We start from the raw sequence: 16269 nt of genomic DNA on the forward strand, positions 1-16269 counted from the left end.
CTTGCCTGATATCCTTGGGGAGTGAGTTTCAGAGTCGGGGGGCCACCACAAAGAAGGCCCTCTCCCTCGTCCCCACTAATCACGCCTGTGAAGGGGGCAGGAACGAGAGCAAGGCCTCTCCTGATGATCGAAGAGATTGCGTGGGTTCGTACACAGAAATGCGGTCACGCAGGTAGGTGGGTCCCAAACTGTTCAGGGCTTTGTAGGTAAGCACCTGCACCTTGAATTGGGACCGGAAAATGAATGGCAGCCAATGGAGCTCCTTAAACAGGGGGGTTGATCATTCCCTGTAAGTCACTCCAGTTAGTAACCTGGCTGCCGCCCGTTGTACCAATTGAAATTTCCGAGCCGTCTTCAAGGGCAGCCCCATGTAGAGTGCATTACAGTAATCAAATCTGGAGGTGACTAAGGCATGGACCACTCTGGCCAGATCCGACTTCACAAGGTACAAGGTGACCAAGCCCAGTAATAACAAATTAACCACTGAAACACACTTAAAAATACAATAAACATATAACAACTAAGGTAAAGGTAAGGTTTTGTCCTTGACATTAAGTCTAGTTGTGTCTGACTCAGGGTGGTGGTGCTCATCTCCATTTCTAAGCCAAAGAGCTGGCGTTGTCCATAGACACCTCCAAGGTTATGTGGCCAGCATGACTGCATGGAGTGCCATTACCTTCTTGTCGACTCTTTGTGACCTCATGGACCAGCCCACACCACACCCCAGCTCCTTCAAGGTGGAGTCAAACAGTTAAAGGATCTTGCCCTTGGTCAAACTGCAGTATATGGCCAGCATAGAACCGTACAATGCAGTTCAATCTGCATTATACAGTTCTACTCTGAGCATATAGTACAGCTAAAACTGCATTATATGGTCAGCGTACAACTAATCTTACCGAGGTTAAGCCAGCGTTTCTCAACCTGGGGTTGGGATCCTGGGGGAGGGGGTCGTGAGGGAGTGTCAGAGAGGTCACCTGTTGGTCATGGGAGTTCTGTTCTGTGTGGGAAATTTGGCCCAATTCTGTCATTGGTGGAGTTCAGAATGCTCTTTGATTGTAGGTGAACTATAAATCCCAGCAACTGCAACTCCCAAATGTCAAGGTCTATTTTCCCCAAACTCCATCAGTATTCACATTTGGGTATAATGAGTATTCCTGCCAAGTTTGGTCCAGGTCCATCGTGTGAGTCCACAGTGCTCTCTAGATGTAGGTGAACGACAACTCCAAAACTCAAGGTCAATGCCCACCAAACCCTTACAGCATTTTCTCTTGGTCATGGGGCTTCTGTGTGAGAAGTTTGGTTAAATTCCATTGTTTGTGGAGTTCAGAATGCTCTTTGATTGTAGGTGAACTATAAATCCTATCAACTACAACTCCCAAATGTCAAGGTGTATTTTACTCAAACTCCACCAGTGTTTACATTTAGGTATATTGAGTATCTGTGCCAAATTTTGTCCAGATCCAACACTGAGTGCACAGTGCTCTCTGGATGTAGGTGAACTACAACTCCAAAACTCAAGGTCAATGCCCACCAAACCCTTCTAGTGTTTTTTGTCGGTCATGGGAGTCCTGTGTGCCAAGTTTGGTTCAATTCCATGGTTGGTAGAGTTCTGAATGTTCTCTGATTGCAGGTGAACTATAAATCCCATCAACTACAAGTCCCAAATGACAAAAATCAATCCTCCCACCCAACCCCCCCCCCCCCCCCCCAGTATTCAAATTTGGGCATATTGGGTATTTGTGACAAGTTTGGTCCAGATCCATCATTGTTTGAGTCCACAGTGATCTCTGGATGTAGGTGAGCTACAACTCCAAAACCAAAGGACACTGCCCACCAAACCCTTCCAGGATTTTCTATTGTTCATGGGAGTCCTGTGTGCCAAGTTTGGTTCAATTCCATCATTGGTGGAGTTCAGAATGCTCTTTGATTGTAGCTGAACTATAAACCCCAGCAACTACATTCCCAAATGACAAAATTACTCCAACCCAACCTCATCAGTATTCAAATTTTGCTGTATGTTATTTGCGCCAAATTTGGTCCAGATCCATCATTGTTTGAGTCCACAATGGTTGATTCAATCCCATCATTGGTTGAGTTCAGAATGCTCTTTGATTGTGTGTGAACTATAAATCCCACCAACTACAACTCTCAAATTACAACATCAAACCCTTTCCCCAACCCCAACAGTATTCAGATTTGGGCGTATGGGGTATTTGTGCCAAGTTTGGTCCAGATCCATCATTGTTTGAGTCCACAATAGTTGATTCGGTTCCATCATTGGTGGAGTTCAGAATGCTCTCTGACTGTATGTGAATTATAAATCCCAGCAACTACAACTCTCAAATTACAACATCAAACCCTTTCCCCAACCCCAACAGTATTCAGATTTGGGCGTATGGGGTATTTGTGCCAAGTTTGGTCCAGATCCATCATTGTTTGAGTCCACAATAGTTGATTCGGTTCCATCATTGGTGGAGTTCAGAATGCTCTCTGACTGTATGTGAATTATAAATCCCAGCAACTACAACTCTCAAATTACAACATCAAACCCTTTCCCCAACCCCAACAGTATTCAGATTTGGGTGTATGGGGTATTTGTGCCAAGTTTGGTCCAGATTCATCATTGTTTGAGTCCACAATAGTTGATTCGGTTCCATCATTGGTGGAGTTCAGAATGCTCTCTGACTGTATGTGAATTATAAATCCCAGCAACTACAACTCCCAAATGACAACATCAAACCTCTTCCCCAACCCCAACAGTATTCAAATTTGGGCGTATGGGGTATTTGTGCCAAGTTTGGCCAGAGCCATCATTGTCTGAGTCCACAATGGTTAATTCAATCCCATCATTGGTGGAGTTCAGCATGCTCTCTGATTGTATGTGAACTATAAATCCCAGCAACTACAACTCCCAAATGATAACATCAAACCCCTTCCCCAACCCCAACAGTATTCAAATTTGGGCGTGTGGGGTATTTGTGCCAAATTTGATCCTGCGTATCAGCTATTTACATGACGATTCCTAACAGTAGCAAAATTACAGTTGCGAAGTAGCAACGAAAATAATGTTATGGTTGGGGGTCATCACAACATTAAGAACTGTATTAAGGAATCATAGAATCATAGAATCATAGAATCAAAGAGTTGGAAGAGACCTCAAGGGCCATCCAGTCCAACCCCCTGCCAAGAAGCAGGAATATTGCATTCAAATCACCCCTGACAAATGGCCATCCAGCCTCTGCTTAAATCTTCCAAAGAAGGAGCCTCCACCACACTCCGGGGCAGAGAGTTCCACTGCTGAACGACTCTCACAGTCAGGAAGTTCTTCCTAATGTTCAGATGGAATCTCCTCTCTTGTAGTTTGAAGCCATTGTTCCGCGTCCTAGTCTCCAAGGAAGCAGAAAACAAGCTTGCTCCCTCCTCCCTGTGGCTTCCTCTCACATATTTATACATGGCTATCATATCTCCTCTCAGCTTTCTCTTCTTCAGGCTAAACATGCCCAGTTCCCTAAGCCGCTCCTCATAGGGCTTGTTCTCCAGACCCTTGATCATTTTAGTCGCCCTCCTCTGGACACATTCCAGCTTGTCAATATCTCTCTTGAATTGTGGTGCCCAGAATTGGACACAATATTCCAGATGTGGTCTAACCAAAGCAGAATAGAGGGGTAGCAATACTTCCTTAGATCTAGACACTATGCTCCTATTGATGCAGGCCAAAATCCCATTGGCTTTTTTTGCCGCCACATCACATTGTTGGCTCATGTTTAACTTGTTGTCCACGAGGACTCCAAGATCTTTTTCACACGTACTGCTCTCGAGCCAGGCGTCCCCCATTCCTGCCAAAGTGGAGTATCTTGCATTTGTCACTGTTGAACTTCATTTTGTTAGTTTTGGCCCATCTCTCTAATCTGTCAAGATCGTTTTGAATTCTGCTCCTGTCCTCTGGACTATTGGCTATCCCTCCCAATTTGGTGTCGTCTGCAAACTTGATGATCATGCCTTCTAGCCCTTCATCTAAGTCATTAATAAAGATGTTGAACAGGACCGGGCCCAGGACAGAACCCTGCGGCACTCCACTTCTCACTTCTTTCCAAGATGAAGAGGAAGCATTAGTGAGCACTCTCTGTGTCCGTCCACTTAACCAATTACAGATCCACCTCACCGTAGTTTTGCCTAGCCCACATTGGACTAGTTTCCTTGCCAGAAGGTCATGGGGGACCTTGTCGAAGGCCTTACTGAAATCCAGGTACGCTACATCCACGGCATTCCCCGCATCTACCCAGCTTGTAGCTCTATCGAAGAAAGAGATCAGATGAGTCTGGCATGACTTGTTTTTGATAAATCCATGTTGACTATTAGCGATGACTGCATTTGTTTCTAAGTGTTTGCAGACCGCTTCCTTAACAATCTTTTCCAGAATCTTGCCCGGTATCGACGTGAGGCTGACCGGACGGTAGTTGTTTGGGTCATCCTTTTTTCCCTTCTTGAAGATTGGGACCACATTGGCCCTCCTCCAATCTGCTGGAACTTCTCCCGTTCTCCAAGAACTCTCAAAGATGGTTGCCAATGGTTCTGAAATGACTTCCACTAGTTCCTTCAATACTCTTGGGTGTAGTTGATCTGGCCCTGGGGACTTGAACTCATTAAGAGCGGCCAGGTATTCCTGGACGACTTCTTTCCCAATTTGGGGTTGGATGTCCTCCAATCCCTCATCCACTCCATCTTGCTGAGGTTGAAGACTCTCTTTTTGTGAGAAGACCGAGGCAAAGAAGGCATTAAGTAGTTCTGCCTTTTCCCTATCCCCTGTCAGCATTGCCCCATCTTCTCCTCGAAGAGGTCCTATCGCCTCCTTGTTTTTCCTTTTTCTACTGACATAAGAATAGAAGCCCTTTTTATTGTTTTTAATGTCCCTGGCAAGTCTGAGCTCGTTTTTTGCTTTAGCCTTGCGGACCTTTTCCCTACAAGTGTTGGCTATTTGTTTGGTTGAGATCCACTGGGTTAGATGGGCACCCAAAGTGACATAATTGGATAGGCTTTCATGTTCTTAACAGTGAATTCAGCTCCTTAAAAGAAGGAAATTGAAATAAGAAGCTGGCAAACGGAAAGGCAGATTTCTCCACTTGGATTGAAAATACTTCCTCATGCCCCGGTAGAAAACAGTGGGAGAGGCTGGCAGGAAATCTTCTAAATGATGTTCCCCCGGCTGCATGCAGCGTAGGAGTGGTCTCTAATGGAGTGTGAGAAGTGGCTGAGTGCGTAATAGGCAACCCACAGAAGAACAGCAGCCGGCTGATTTTTCCCATGTTGGACATCGGCTACTGTTGGCGAGGCTGCAGCTCTTTCGTGAGCATAGCACAAAGACGACCCCCATCTTACCCACTAAAAGTCAATGGCAATACCTTCAGAAACTTTCCGAAAACATGGCATAACCCTCCTTCTGCTTTATGCTCAGTTAGAAACATAAGAAAGGAACCGGTATGAGGAAGAAGGTCAATATTTATGCCCTACTGGATGCTATTATCCAGCGGAAAATCATATAAGTCCAACATAATGCAGAATAGCACACTAATTCAACATTTATTTATTAGTTTATTTATTATTCAAACTTATATGCCGCCACTCCCCTGGGGCTCGGAGCGGCTTACAAGAACAGGCTAAAATCTAACACAATTTAAAAACAATTTAAAAACAGCAATATCAAAGAACAAAGGCCTGTCGCAACAGATATGTCTTACATGCCCTGCGGAAAGCTGGTAAGTCCCACAAGGCACGGACTTCAGGTGGCAGAGTATTCCAGAGTGATGGTGCCACTGCTGTGAAGGCTCTGTGTCTGGTTGCTGTTAGATGCAAGGTCTTGACACTGGGGACTTCCAATAGATCTTGGTCCTCAGAATGGAGGGATCTCTGGGGTTGGTAGGGGGTGAGGGGGTCCGTCAGGTACATCGGCCCCAGACCATGCAAGGCCTTAAAGGTGAGTACCATCACTTTGAAAGTGATCCGGTGTTCAATTGGTAACCAGTGCAGCTGCAGTAAGATTGATGTTATGTGGCATCTCATCGGAAGGTCATGTGGCCAGCATGACTAAATGGAGTGCCCTTACCTTCCTGCTGGAGCGGTACCTATTGATCTACTCACATTTGCATGTTTTCAAACTGATAGGTTGGCAGAAGCTGGGGCTGACAGCGGAAGTTCACGCTGCTCCCCGGATTTGAACCTGCGACCTTTTGGTCAACAAGTTCAGCAGCTCAGCACCACTGGGGGCTCCAAAACATCTGATATACAAGATGTATTTCCATTCCCTGGTCCAAATTGGGCACAAATACCCAATACACCCAAATTTGAATACTGGTGGAGTTGGGGGAAGGATTGATTTTGTCATTTGGGAGTTGTAGTTGCTAGAATTTAGTTGTAGTTCACCTACACCCAGAGAGCATAGTGGACTCAAACCATGATGGATCTGGAACAAACTTGGCAAAAATCTATATAAATAAAAATGTAATGTTCGTTTGTGGGATTGACACAACTCAAAAACCACTAAGCGAATTGACATGAAATTTGGACACTATACTCCTAACAGACCGAGTGACCATCACTCTAAAACCCCTTCAAAAAACAATGGAAAGACTTAAAATCCCCCCAAAAGCTAAATGATTAAAGGTTAAATGACGATACAGAAAAAAGGGAAAGAAAAGGGAGGGAAGGAAGGGAAGGAAGGAAGGGAGGGAGGGAGGGAGGGAAGGGAAGAAGCAAAGAGCAAAGGAAGGAAATAGGTAAAGAAGGAAGAAAGGAGAGAAAGAGAAGGAAAAGAAAAAAGGGGGGAAGGAAGGAAAGAGGTAGAAAAGGAAGGAAGGAGAGAAGGAAAGAAAATAAAAGAAGAAAGGAAAGATGCAGCAAAGGAAGGAGGGAAAGGAATGAAAGAAGGAGGGAAGGTTGATCACTGCGAATTGACACAAAATTTGGACACAATACATGTATCAGGCCAACAAGTGACCATCACTCATAAAAACACAGCAGAAGAAACTTAAAAATCCAAACAATACAAAATGCATTACAACACATGCACAAAACTTTCTCTCTCTCTCTCTCTCTCTCTCTCTGTATATATATATATATATACACACACACACACACATACATACATACATACATACAAACACGCACATATATATACACTTATACACAAATATATACACACACAAAGCACATATATACAGACTGGGCCACAGCAATGTGTGGCAGGGGTACTCAATATGCCCAAATATGAACACTGGTGGAATTTGGGGAAAACAGACCTTGACATTTAGGAGTTGTAGTTGCTGGGATTTATAGTTCACCTACAATCAAAGAGCATTCTGAACCCCACCAATGATAGAATTGGGCCCCCTGCCTTGAAAAGACTCACTGGCATGGTCCTCCTTCCAGCCTTGCATGCTCTCCCCACATGTGCACCATGCTGCCATGTGCTGAGCATGCCTGGTCTCCCCTCTCCACTTGGAATCTCAGAAACAGCCATCCCCTTGGCTGTGAGTCCAAACAATCACAGTGGAGGAGGGCTTTTGGTGGGAGAACTTGCCATCTGTTCCCAAAAAGGATGAGAAGGACAAGCAGAGAGATCTTCAGCCTTCTCTTCCAAAGGGGTTCCTAACAACTTCAGAAATATATGTTTTCTGGTGATCTTTGGCAACCCCTCTGAAACCTGCTCATGACCACCCTAGGAATCGCGACCCCCAGGTTGAGCAACACTGCCTTATGTGCTAAGAGCCATGAATAAAGAGAATGAAGGTCTCTGAAGAAGATTAAGACTATTCTCATCTAGAGAATACTCTTTCCAGTTTTCCTTTGCCTTTTCCAAAGGACACAAAGCACCCATCCACTACCTTTTTGTTATTGTTCCTTTAGGCATCTGTTTGATGCTTTAAACTCAGATGTCTACATCTCAGCATTGTCTTGATCATATTGGTAACTTATTTTACACTTACGGCAACTCTATAGACATCTACAAAATGAGTTCGGGGAGAAGCACTGACCAAAGTCCACTACATCCCAGGTTCATTTCCTAAAGATGGGAAGCCTTTAGTGACAACCATTTCTAATAAGGAAAATCTGTGTGTTTTTTTGTTCTTTCCAGACCAAAAAAATATGTCAACAGCAGCTGCCAAGAGCACACTCAGTTGTGAGCTTAGTTCAACTCATTTGATCTTGAGGATAAGGACGTTCTTTCATTTGCCCTCACGGAAAGGAAATGTGCAAGTACCGAAGAATGGGAGCCAATTGAATGATAGGTCTGTCTGGAGGAGGAAAATGGAATTGGCTCTTATGTTTCCAAGAGTCTGTGCTGGGTGTTCTTTGAATGTTGTGCCGAAAAGGACACCGAAGCTCATGGAGGGAAGGAGAGGGAATGACAATTGTACCCAACTCATGCATCACAAATTCTATCTCTATCTCTCACTCTCATTAGTAATTTCATGGCCTTAGGAACAGGAAAAGAGAGGAAGAAACGCCAGATATTCTGCTCTATCTCCCCAAAGGGACTCAGGGCGGATTCCAAACATAAAAGGCAAACATTCAATGCCCAAATATAGCAACAATACATCGATACTAAAAAAAAAAGAAACAACCCGACATATAAACACGAATTATAACTTAACAACTAAAATTAAATAAAAAACACAGCCTGTTATAACAGAGGTAAGACAAAAACATCAAACATCAAATGGAGACAATAATTTCCCATTTTCTTGGGGCAAATCAATTAATCATTGCTCAAGATATCTACTGAGCTGATGGGGTGGACAGGGCAACTATTAATCAGAGGTATAATGGTAGTATTACCAACTACTATTCCTCCTCCTCGTAAGCCAGTGAGCAAAGGTATGGGGCAGCCACGGAGAAGGTCCTTTCAATCATTCCCACCAGACATGCTTGGGATGGGGGTGGAACTGAGAGGAGGACCTCTTCCTATGACCGCTGTCTCCGAGCTGGTCTATAGAGGGACCCTATGAAGGAGTAAGACTTGATTGGAGCTGGCTGATCCACGTGAGGAGGTCACTTTTTTCCCAGAAGGTCATGAATGATGGAGCAGATCTGATCTCATTTGAGAAGAAATTCTATAGGAGAGGGGCCACCATGGAGAAGGCCCCGTCTCTTGTCCCCGCCAAACGTGATTGCAATGGTGGAGGGACCGAGAGCAGGGCCTCCCCCGATGATCTTAATGTCCTAGATCAGGGGTCAGGAACCTTCGGCTCTCCAGGTGTGGTGGACTTCAACTCCCACAATTCCTTGAGGCTCGGCATTCGCCCCAAAGGCTTACCTTGACCCAATGAGGTTTGTTTGGCTCTACGTTACGCTCGTCTCTCCCCCTTTGCTGCCCGTCCTCCAAGAAAAAGAGCCAAACAAACCTCGTTGGGCCAAGGTAAGCCTTTGGGGCGAATGCCGAGCCTCAAGGAATTGTGGGAGTTGAAGTCCACCACAGCTGGAGAGCCGAAGGTTCCCCATGCCTGTCCTAGATGGTTCATAGAGGGAGATACGTTTGGATAGGCAAACTGGGCCAAAACCGTTAAGGGCTTTATAGGCTAACGCCAGAATTTTGAATGGAAACTAAGAGCTGGCATAGCAAGGGCGTTGTGTGCTCTTGGTTCTCCGCTCCTTTTATTAGGAATTTTATTAGGAATTTTATTAGGAATTCTTTCAATGAATACATCAGCAATGCCCCTTTAGATCCATTTTCTTGTGTCTGGTCTCTTTATTTCACGGTGAGAGTTCAAATGTGTACTTTTTTCATATCAGGAGTGACTTGAAAAACTGCAAGTCGCTCCAGGTGTGAGACAATTATCCATCCGCAAGGATGCCCTCGCTCCAGGTGTGAGAGAATTATCCGTCAGTAAGGACGTTGCCCAGGCGATGCCCAGATGTTTTACCATCCTGTGGGAGGCTTCTCTCATGTCACCACATGAGAAGCTGGAGCTGACAGATGGGAGCTCACCCCACTCCCAGGATTTAAACTGCCAACCTTTCAGTCAATAGTCCGGCTGGCACAAGGGTTTAACCGTGGGCTCCTTAAAGGAGGGAAATAAAAATGAAGCCAAACTCTAGTCTGACAAAAATCTATCCTCTTTGACTTCGGAATCCACAAAATAATAAACAAAAACCGAATTCTTGGTGTGTTGGTTTTGAGGCCTGTTCCTGGGGTTTTTCAGCGGTGCGGATGTCATAGTTTGAAAAGGAAGGCAGAGAGAACGGCCTCTCCCACACAACGTTGTCAATTATGCTCCAGCTGGAACGATCCACCCCCTTCCTTGCAATTCCCCTACCAGATCATTTCTGCCCACTCTCTGATATGACTTTCGGGTGACATTGGGAAACTGAAATGCATTGGTTTCCTGAGCCCTGGAGGCAAATACTTCTTAATTCAGATAAGATGAGGGACCGGCAACCAAAGGCTGGCAGCCTCCGGGCTGATTTGCACACTATATTTTTCAAATTGAGAGGGATTCCCGCGAGTGATAAATCCAGCAAATGACTAACTCCCAGCCCCCCAAAAACTTAAAATTCTAGAACTACTTCGGTGTGATGAATAATGCTGATATTTCAGAATGGGAGAACTAAGCTGAAGCTTACACCAAAAACTCAAAATTCAATCATCAAACCTGAAAAACTGAAGCTCTCCGAGGTTCCATCTACACTACACAACTGATGCAGTTTGACACCACGTTAACTGCCATGGTTCAATGCCATGCAATACTTGGGAGTAGTAATTTTGTAAAGTTTTCTTTACAAAAGAGTGTTGCAGCTGCATCAATCTACAAGTCACCTATAGTTCACCTACAATCATAGAGCATTCTGAACTTCACCAACGATGGAATCGAACCAATCTTAGCACACAGAACTCCCACAACCAACAGAAAATACTGGAAGGGTTTGGTGGGCATTGACATTGAGTTTGGGAGTTGTAGTTCACCTACATCCAGAGAGCACTGCGAACACAAACAATGTTGGATCTAGACCAGTGGATCTCAACCTGTGGTTCCCTAGATGTTTTGGCCTTCAACTCCCAGAAATCCCAAACTGGTAAACTGGTAAACTGGCTGAGAATTCTGGGAGTTGTAGGCCAAAATACCTGGGGACCCACAGGTTGAAAACCACTGATCTAGACCAAACTTGGCACGAATACTCAATATGCCCAAATGTGAACACTGGTGAAGTTTTGGGGGAAATAGACCTTGACATTTGGGAGTTGCTGAGATTTATAGTTCACCTACAATCAAAGAGCATGCTGAACTCCACCAATGATGGAATTGAACCAATCTTGGCATACAGAACTCCCACAACCAACAGAAAATACTGAAAGGGTTTGGTGGACATTGACCTTGAGTTTTGGAGTTGTAGTTCACCTACATCCAGAGAGCACTGCGGACACAAACAATGATGGATCTAGACCAAGCTTGGCACGAATACTCAATATGCCCAAATGCGAACACTGGTGAAGGTTTGGGGGAAATAGACCTTGGCATTTGGGAGTTGTAGTTGCTGAGATTTATAGTTCACCTACAATCAAATAACATTTGAACCCCACCAATGAGAGAATTGGGCCAAATTTTCCACACAAAACCCCCATGACCAACAGAAAATACAATGTTTTCTGATGTTCTTTGGCGACCCCTCTGATATCCCCTCACAACCCCTCCAGGGGTCCCGACCCCCAGGTTGAGAAACACTGATGTACCGCCTTTCTCAGCCCAAAAGTGTTCAAGGCGGTTTACATTCGGCACAATTCGATGCCCCCCAACATATAAAATACAATTAAAAACATTCACATATAAAATATAAGTTCATAAAAAGTCAATAAAAACATAAATACTCAGCTTCTCCTTCCTGAAATCACTATTCAATCACATCATCAGTCGTTCCGTGGTCTATCATTGTCTGTTACATTGCATTTGCAAATGCCTGCTCAAAAAGCCAGGTTTTAACCTTTTTGCAAAATGTTAAGAGGGAGGGGGCCAATCTAATATCCCTAAGATAGGCGTTCCACAGCCGAGGGGCCACCACTGAGAAGGCCCTGTCTTGTTGAAAATATATGTGTGTTTTTTGATTAAGTGCATTCTGGTTTTCAAAGTTAGTGTTTATGTGCTTAGAAATGTAATGCTTTGTAATGCAACGTTCCGGAGATGTAATTCCTGTGTGGAAAGGGTTAACTGTATCATGAAGGAAGAGTCGTAAACCTCAATGCGGAAAGTGTTGTATGCTGTGTTGCGTCGTATGTCATCACGTCACTGTGGAATGTAAGGAGGTGCCTGATTGCTAGATAACAAGGAAAAGCCGAACCATGTAGCCACTTGAGATGTTTCTTGTTCTGCTTAGCTTCTAGTGCAGTGTTTCTCAACCTGGGGGTCAGGACCCCTGGGAGGATCATGAGGGGGTGTCAGAGGGGTCGCCAAAGAGCATCAGAAAGCACAGTCTTTTCTGTTGGTCATGGGGGTTCTGTGTGGGAAGTTTGGCCCAATTCTATTGTTGGGGGGTTCAGAAAACTACAAATCCCAGCAACGACAACTCCCAAATGTCAAGGCCTATTTTTCCCAAACTCCACCAGTGTTCATATTTGGGCATATTGAGTATTTGTGTCACGTTTGGTCCAGATCTATCATTGTTTTGAGTCCACAGTGCTTTTTGGATGTAGGTGAACTAGAACTCCAAAACTCAAGGTCAATGCCCACCAAACCCTTCCAGTATTTTCTGTTGGTTATTGGAGTTCTGTGTTCCATGTTTGGTTTGATTCCATCCTTGGTGGAATTCAGAATGCTCTCTGATTGTAGGAGAACTATCAATTCCAGCAAGTACAACTCCCAAATGACAAAATCAACCCCTCGCAACCCCACTGTGGGAGTATTGGATATTTGTGCCAAATTTGATCCAGTGAATGAAAATACATCCTGCATATCAGATATTTACATGACGATTCATAACAGTAGCAAAATTACAGTTGTGAAGTAGCAACAAAAATAATGTTATGGTTGGGGGTCACCACAACATGAGGAACTGTATTAAGGGGTCATGGTATTAGGAAGGTTGCGAAACACTGTTCTAATGTAAATATTATTTTAGTTTTGTGTTAAATAAATTAGTTTTTAGACAAGAAGATGTGTTTCAGTGCCTTGTGTGTGCTGAGATCGTCGCCATTCCATTGACATGTATCTCGTTCCCGCCAAATGGATCTGAGACACAGGTGGGACCAAGAGCAGGGCCATTGACATGTCTCTCGTTCCCGCCAAATGGATCTGAGACACAGGTGGGACCAAGAGCAGGGCCATTGACATGTCTCTCATTCCCGCCAAACGGACCTGAGACACAGGTGGGACCAAGAGCAGGGCCATTGGCATGTCTCTCGTTCCCGCCAAACGGACCTGAGACACAGGTGGGACCAAGAGCAGGGCCATTGACATGTCTCTCGTTCCCGCCAAACGGATCTGAGACACAGGTGGGACCAAGAGCAGGGCCATTGACATGTCTCTCGTTCCCGCCAAACGGATCTGAGACGCAGGTGGGACCAAGAGCAGGGCCATTGACATGTCTCTCGTTCCCGCCAAACGGATCTGAGACGCAGGTGGGACCAAGAGCAGGGCCATTGACATGTCTCTCGTTCCCGCCAAACGGATCTGAGACACAGGTGGGACCAAGAGCAGGGCCATTGACATGTCTCTCGTTCCCGCCAAACGGATCTGAGACACAGGTGGGACCAAGAGCAGGGCCATTGACATGTCTCTCGTTCCCGCCAAACGGATCTGAGACACAGGTGGGACCAAGAGCAGGGCCATTGACATGTCTCTCGTTCCCGCCAAACGGACCTGAGACACAGGTGGGACCAAGAGCAGGGCCATTGACATGTCTCTCGTTCCCGCCAAACGGACCTGAGACACAGGTGGGACCAAGAGCAGGGCCATTGACATGTCTCTCGTTCCCGCCAAACGGACCTGAGACACAGGTGGGACCAAGAGCAGGGCCATTGACATGTCTCTCGTTCCCGCCAAACGGATCTGAGACACAGGTGGGACCGAGAGCAGGGCCATTGACATGTCTCTCGTTCCCGCCAAACGGATCTGAGACACAAGTGGGACCGAGAGCAGGGCCATTGACATGTCTCTCGTTCCCGCCAAACGGATCTGAGACACAGGTGGGACCGAGAGCAGGGCCATTGACATGTCTCTCGTTCCCGCCAAACGGATCTGAGACACAGGTGGGACCGAGAGCAGGGCCATTGACATGTCTCTCGTTCCCGCCAAACGGATCTGAGACACAGGTGGGACCAAGAGCAGGGCCATTGACATGTCTCTCGTTCCCGCCAAACGGATCTGAGACACAGGTGGGACCAAGAGCAGGGCCATTGACATGTCTCTCGTTCCCGCCAAACGGATCTGAGACACAGGTGGGACCAAGAGCAGGGCCTCCCCAGACGATCTTAAATTCCTAGATGGTTCATAAGGGGAGGTTCATTCAGACAGGTAAGCTGGGCCAGAACAGTTAAGGTTTTTATAAGTTAAAGCAGTTCTTCAGCAGTAAACTTTTGTCCCACCTCTTATTACTAAACTAAGAAGTATATATACATTACACTCTCAGTTAGTTGACACCCATGAGGATGTGTAGGTACTAGATAAATGTAGCTTCTGGTTGCTTGAGAGTTACTACTAAAATATGCCTAGCTAATAGGGTCGTGCATGATTTTAACAAAGCATAAAGATCTAGCTATTCTGCACAGTGAAGTAGTGGCTCTTACCATCAGCAATGAAGTGTTCGGGAACATGAAGTGTCACCTTAACCGTCAATGGGCAGGACAGCTGAGTGCCACACACCATGGCGAGGATGCATGAACTCACCGCGATTAACGTCAAGGCTGTCTTGTTTACAGGACTCTTCAGGGAACCTGGGAAGTGAAAAGACAAACATGGATGGAATGCAAAGAGAGTGCCTTCATCGCAACAGTTATATCAGAGGGCAGTAAGGGAAAACTTGTGTCTCTGGCCTTCATTTTCTTATCAGGATTGTACCATCAAAGCGATAGAGATATGCAACAGACAGTAGTTCCCTTGGACTCCGTCAATGGAAATCATGCATGCATAAAGAACAAGGAAACTGGGGAGGACTAAAGTATCCAAATACGTTCTGAATCTGAATAAGCTCTCCATTGCAAGGCATTTAGCTTAAAGGAAACTCCTTTCAAATGCATGGTTGAGTGAGTTCCTTCAAAAGGAGCCACAACGACATGCTTCTAAAGAGAAGCATCCATCAAACGGAAGAACTTAGTTCAGCTGGAATTCCCATCTCTCATCCGCATGATAGAAAAAAACTTCTTTTTGAATACACAGTACAATTCTCATATCTGTGGGACTGCTATTCTCAGTTTCATCACCCTGTTCTAACACACAACATATTTCCATCTACCTTTTTGAAGGATATGTCATTTTTCTCAAATAGATATCTCACACTATCCAAAATATGTTGGAGCAGGCAACCTAAAGGAAGGTAAATCGATGAAGTCAAAACACTATCAACCACTCACGACCTGTTGTACTCCAGGCCAGGAAACACCTCTGTACTTAACTACCACACTCCATTCAAGTTAAATCAGCAAAGCTGTGTGTGTGTGTGTGTAGATATAGATATAGATATAGATATAGGTATAGCTATCTATATAAATAAAAATATAATGTTCATTTGTGGGATTGGCCTAACTCAAAAACCTACTGGATGAATTGACACCAAATTTGGACACAACACACCTATCAGGCCAACACGTGACCATCACTCATAAACCACTGAAAAACACTGCAGAAGAGACTTACAAAACAAAAAAATAATATAAAAATTACAACACATACACAAAACTACATACAGAGGCAGCCCTAGGTAATTTTCAATGGTAAGCAAACAGTATTTTGGCGCCCCCCTCCCCCAACCAATCACTGATATATATTTTCTGTTTGTCGTGGGAGTTCTGTGTGCCATATGTAGTTCATTTCCATCATTGGTGGAGTTCAGAATACTCTTTGATTTTAGGTGAACTATACATCCCAGTAACTACAACTTGCATATGTCAAGGTCTATTATCCCCCAAGAGCGCCTCAAGAGCACCCCTGGGCAAAATCAACTATACTGCAAATGCTTACTTTGCGTAATGGGTTGAGCCGCCCCTGACTACATATATATATGCAAACACACCCAAATACACACACACACACACACATATAGACACGCACACAAAATACATATACACAGACT

The 16269-nt window shown here is 44.9% G+C and overlaps 1 protein-coding gene across 2 annotated transcripts in view; it reads right to left on the reverse strand.

The window, feature by feature from the left end:
* Positions 1-16269, reverse strand: part of ASTN2 (astrotactin 2) — a 796374-nt gene that overhangs the window by 329837 nt on the left and 450268 nt on the right. For both annotated transcript variants that reach the window (XM_067471887.1, XM_067471888.1), the window contains exon 6: positions 14768-14914. In XM_067471887.1, coding sequence (XP_067327988.1) covers positions 14768-14914 — 147 coding nt within the window. The remainder of the gene's footprint in view (positions 1-14767; positions 14915-16269) is intronic.

The sequence above is a fragment of the Anolis sagrei genome, chromosome 11 (assembly GCF_037176765.1).
Source record: "Anolis sagrei isolate rAnoSag1 chromosome 11, rAnoSag1.mat, whole genome shotgun sequence".
NCBI classification, from domain to species: Eukaryota; Metazoa; Chordata; class Lepidosauria; order Squamata; family Dactyloidae; genus Anolis; species Anolis sagrei.